We start from the raw sequence: 5,794 nt of genomic DNA on the forward strand, positions 1-5,794 counted from the left end.
ACCTGAAAATTGATGTTATACTGATTTATGTTAAGATGACATACAAAAACTGTATATGAATTTAAGATAAATCTTTGAATTTGAAACGAAATATCAAATACTATAAATACTATTATTTCAAAGGGGTTTACAGATATGGAGCTACGAAAGTGAGTATTAATTTAAATATATCACAATGTCTGATCTAAATGCAGATATTTTAAACTCACATTAGGAACTTGTCTTTTCTCTTCTTAACTTACTTTTTTCATTATGTCTTCCGTGACACCCTACACATCTTTGGGCCTTGGTATACTCTAGGTGGTCATATTATACTGTCAATGGGCAAACCACCTATTACACACACTTCTTTAAAATGCTTGCTGCGCATTCAGTAGAATAATAAACTTTCACTAATTATTTATGTAACACACTTATTTAATGTAAGAGCATTTGCTATAAATGCCACTGTAAATGTTTCTATCTAAGATACAACCGACGTTCAACTTAGTCTGAACAGGTACGTTTTGTCAAGTAAACAAAGACACAAGTGAGTTCAAAAAGGATAAAAGACTGAAGTCAAATATCTTTAATGCACTGTACGTGTTCTTCAAAAATCATTGATTCATCTATGATTTCTAAAAGTAAATCCAATATGAGCAAACTTTCTGTTATTCCTATTTACAAATGAATAGTCAAATTACCGGGTTGTATACTTTCTTTGCATATAGAGCTATTTTTCTTGCGGGTCGCTATCCATTGTGAGGTCATCATTAAATGAGCGAATCTCGCGTCGTTTTCTCTGAGAAGTTTGACGTTACGCTCACAAACATATGATTTCACAATACCTGTCCGCAAGGGAAGATAACTCTTTATATGCAAATACAGAATATTGACTGGGTGTGGAGGATATATTGTGATCGTTGTCATTTTGTCTGTGTACAAATAAAGAATGCGGGTACTATAAAAAAATAGATACAGAGGAAATAACATGCAAAGCGTCTTTTTTTAACGGAAATAACATGCAAAGCGTCTTTTTTTAACGGTGTTCGGAAGTGTAATCATTTTCTACTTGAATCCACCATACAGACGCTACAATTATGTAGAAATTAATGTATCCTTGGTGTTATTATTCCTATCAACAAACAACTTATCCATTGGTGTAATATGCTTCATGTGATGTATGTGTTGGTCTAAGGAGACACCATTGTGGTCTTTTGTTAACGTTCAACCCTTTGTGGTACATGTACCTTACTGCAGCATGCTGCCATAGACAGTGAATTATACAGTGAGTACGGTAACATCATCCCAACCCACTGAACAAGCAGGGGCATCGACTACAACTGACTATCGTGTGCCTCAGTTAGCCTTTCTCACGAGATCAAAATTACATAAGGCGGTGTCAAAAGATAGAATTAAAAAAAATACAAGCATGTTATTGAGCAGTTGCGGTTATGATATCTTATCTGCGTAACCATAAACAATAAATAAAATAATGTTTTCTGGTCAAGAGGTAAGAATTCGTACATCTGATTCATACGAATTCATAATATCGCTACTTCAAAGTATAAGATAAAGTTAAACTAGGATAGGGTCAACATGATAGGTCCGTCATCAGACCAGTACTAAGTGCTATTGTATAAACTCAAAGGTGATGGTCATAGTACCCAGTTACATCGCCCCCTTCTTAACGATAGATGCATGCGACCCCATTTGTATGTGTCTGAGGTACTAGGTATATATCCTTGACTACGTTTGACTTTTGTGTCATTTTAACAGAGACTGTCTAATACTGCATTTGAAATTTGTGTCATTTCAACAAAGACTGTCTAATTCTGCATTTGGATTTTGTGTCATTTCAACAAAGACTGACTAATATTGCACCGCATACAGAGAGCAACAGATCAAGATGATTTCTACGGTAAAGTTAGGCACAATGGGCCTCTTACTGGGGCTAACATTTGGGTTTGGAATCACTCCGCTATGGCTTTTGAACGTGATGTCAAGCAAAATGAAAAGTCTGTCTCGGCTTCAGTATTTCGTTAGTCTGATGAATTGTTTTGCTGGGGGTGTATTTCTTGGGACCTCCATTCTCCATCTTATTCAGGAATCCATGGAAACGGTCGCTGAATCTCTACCGGAAATAGAATATCCTTTAGCGGGAGTACTTATTGGTGCAGGATTCTTTATCGTGCTTGGACTGGAGCATATGATTGGATTGGCCACCAAAGACAGCGAAAGTCCATTTCTTGACCATGGACACGATCACGGTAATACTAATAATGTTAAAGGCAACGCAAAAGATCAGACTTCTGAAATTCCAACTGTCGACGGAAACATCAATAAGGTTTTCAAAGCAGAGGAAGCACCAAATAATGACAAATTTGCTACGGAGTCTCATGAAATCAGTGAAACATCATTCGACCTGAAAGAAACAACAGTACAAACATCACAAGAATCAGTTCCAACAACAGATACTGACAAATCAGAACCTTTGGATATTTCTGGCGATGGACGTTCTAAAACAACAAAACGAATCCGTACACTTATTCTTGTCATCGCCCTTTCGATTCATATGATATTTGAGGGCATGGCGATAGGTTTACAGGACACTGAAGTCGGTATATGGACACTCACAATCGCCATCGCCATCCACAAGGTAATCGTTGTGTTTAGTGTGTGTATGAAGATGAAGGAAGTCATCGACAGTAACATTCAGATCATCATATACGTCCTCTACCTTGCTGCAGTTTCACCCATAGGTATTGGCATTGGTATTGCTATTTCGGATTCGGGATCATCAGGTTCCGCACAGGAAATCAGTTCTGGAATTCTACAGAGCCTCGCTGCCGGTACGTTCTTGTATGTAACATTCTTCGAAATCCTGCAGAAAGAATTGTCAAATGGCTACAGTTTGCTGAAGGTATTTCTGACGCTTTTGGGATTCGGAGTAATGGCCGCTCTCAAACTTCTCGATAAAGATTAAACTGTCTCCCTGGCCAGAGAACAATCATATGAATATAAAAGTGTCCAAGTCATTATTTTGACACATATGTGTAAATATTGAATTTTTGTATCTTGGTAATGACTTCACTAAACAGAATAACTATTTTCACAATTTTAAAAGTGATCTTAATAGTGCTTTTATGCATATATGACGAAAAAAAGCAAACTTTTAAGATGCTAAAATGATGATTTTGTTTAGTTTCAAAGACAAACAAATTCTAGTTTTTTTTGTACATAAAATAATCAAAACATTTTAATCTGAACTATGCACAATGTTATGAATTTCATTTCGTTATAAGTAAATGGCTATAAAAGTATGCAGAGATATTTAAGGTTTTGCGTTTATAAAATTGGCGATGATTTTAATGGTTTCTTAGTACAACATCGGCAACTATAAAGAATTAGTACACCATAATCAGTAAATAAATTAAGCATAGGCATAAAATATTTGTTTTGGAATCTGTGATCGATATGGCTGCCAGCACTTTGCAGACAAGACGTGCCATATCATTGTCTATGAATCTATGGCAACTGCATTAGCCATAGACGCCATAAAACAAAACAAAGCTTATATTTATAACAATTTCTCATTTAGAGTCTTCATTTTTTGTAGTTAATAGCAGTGTCTCAATTTGCACATGTTAAGGCATTTATTGCCTGATGAATTTCATTTGGGCTTGGTTAGTTTATATAATGAAAGTGACACACGTGATATTACAATGTCTCCAACCATACACACTGGCGTCACTGGTGTACGAGGTCGCAATTTCAAATGTCCAGATGTTTAAATAAATAGAGTAATAGAAACAATTTATCATAGTTTCTATGGACAATGCAACAAAGTAATAAAATGCCAATTATCGGATGATGCATGAATTAAGACTATAACAACGGATACATTGAGTCTATTTATGAGTTTTAAGTATCAGATAACATAGATATAATCTTTATCTTAAAGGTGCTCCACCTGCGACAGAGCAGTCAATGATACCCATTACTTGAATAATAACTGATGTTTAATCGTGTCTTTATTTGCCATCAACATAAAAGTACATATGTAAAAAGGTAGTTTGCTCTTGGTGCATGCGTAATTAGTACTTCATTCCATATAGAACAAACAGTCATGGATTTTTAATATCTTTATGTTTGAGTAAAGTAAAAAGCTCAATCATTCCAATAGTGATAATGGTGTAAGAAAAGTAACTTTTGTAACGGAAGAAAATCACTAATTTGATTATTCCTGTTTTTGATCATTCGTCTGCGGTGGAGTATTTTTAATGCATCAATGTAGATTTTTCACTATAACGCAAGAAAGCCACTTGAGGTCGTACCGGTGCAAGATTTCAAATCTTAGAGGGAATGTACCTTTGGATTTTGCTATTTTTCTTGTGTCAATTTTTTTATTGTGCAAGTGTTTTCTAGCACACTGACACAACTGTGTTACTATAATTACCCCCCCTTCCCCCAAAATACAAAAGAAAAAAACAAAGTCGTTTCTCTGGGCCAAGTTTCATGAATATTCCTTAACTTTAAGGAATTCCTTAGCTTAAAATTCCCCATAGGAAAGCATTACATATTTCAAGGAAGGCTTCTTAACTTTCAGTAAAAGTTGTTTCCTTAACTTCTGTAGTGTTGTTTTAAGTTAAAGAATTATTTAAGGTAAAGGTATACTCATGAAACTGGGCCAAGGGTTTAAGTACAGGTTTGGGAGTCGTAGCTATCTGTTTCTTACTCTCTCTCGAAAATATTAATAATTCTGGCTGTTAATAGGCCTTTAAACCTTATAAAACAAACAAAACCAAACATGAACATAAGAGGCGACAAAATGGGGCCCTGCCGTTTCCCATCTTCCATAAGCACTATTTCTTCTTAAATATCTCCTTTGACACCAACTCGCTTTCAGAATCAGATTTCAGCGCTCAATTTTGCGATAATTATTTAGTCTACATACATTCTGGCCTATCGAGCGTCCGTTAGCATTTTCAGACGTTTACAGAGTCTAGATAAAAATTAAGTAAAACGCATACCACTAAAACCCTAGATCACTTTCAAAAGTTTTAGGATCTACTTAGAAATCGAGAGGTATAAGTCAGTGTTACAGAATTTATATGTAGACCACTAAGAAATCTGATATTTGCTTGATTAATTAACGTCCTATTAACAGCCAGAATCATGTAAGGACGGCCTCCCATGTATGTGGTGTGTAACGTGTGTGAAGTGCGAGCTGCTTGTTTTGGGAGAGTGCGGTATGTTCGTGTTGTGTCTTCTACCACAGTAGAACTGTTGCCCTTTTGATAGTGCAATATCACTGAAGCATACTGCCTCAGACACCAAGCAACACACCCATTATATTGACAACGGGCGAACCAGTCGTCCTACTCCTTGCATGTTGAAGGCTAAGCAGGAGCATGAGCTACCATTTTTTTAAACTTTGGGTTTGTCTCGGCCAGGGGACAGAACCTAGAGCCTAACTCACAGCGAAGAGCCTGAAAAGAGGACACATACAAGACTATAAGACTCTTTCATATGTTGATATGAAGGATAGGCTTATTCTACCCGATGGTCACAAAATGTAGTAAAACCCGAGGCTTGCCGAGGGGTCTTGCAACATTTTGTGATCCCGCGGGTAACAATATAATTTGGCATAGTATACAGATTCCTAATATCAGGTGCATTGCCCACTGCATGACCTTGAGACTTCTATAGTAAAAAAAAATATTGTTATCTTGTTTATTGTATACCTAGAATAAGTCGGTCAGGTGATCACGAGACGAAGTGGAGTAGCATCTATCGATAAACAAGATTGTAC

At 36.2% G+C, this 5,794-nt stretch overlaps 1 protein-coding gene across 1 annotated transcript; it reads left to right on the top strand.

The window, feature by feature from the left end:
* The first annotated feature begins 1,676 nt into the window (after positions 1-1,676).
* On the top strand, positions 1,677-3,312 carry LOC138333628 (zinc transporter ZIP1-like). Its single transcript, XM_069282113.1, has one exon. The coding sequence runs from the start codon at positions 1,889-1,891 to the stop codon at positions 2,963-2,965; it is 1,077 nt and encodes a 358-aa protein (XP_069138214.1). The 5' UTR covers positions 1,677-1,888; the 3' UTR covers positions 2,966-3,312.
* The last annotated feature ends 2,482 nt before the right edge of the window (positions 3,313-5,794 follow it).

The sequence above is a fragment of the Argopecten irradians genome, chromosome 10 (genome assembly GCF_041381155.1).
Source record: "Argopecten irradians isolate NY chromosome 10, Ai_NY, whole genome shotgun sequence".
NCBI classification, from domain to species: Eukaryota; Metazoa; Mollusca; class Bivalvia; order Pectinida; family Pectinidae; genus Argopecten; species Argopecten irradians.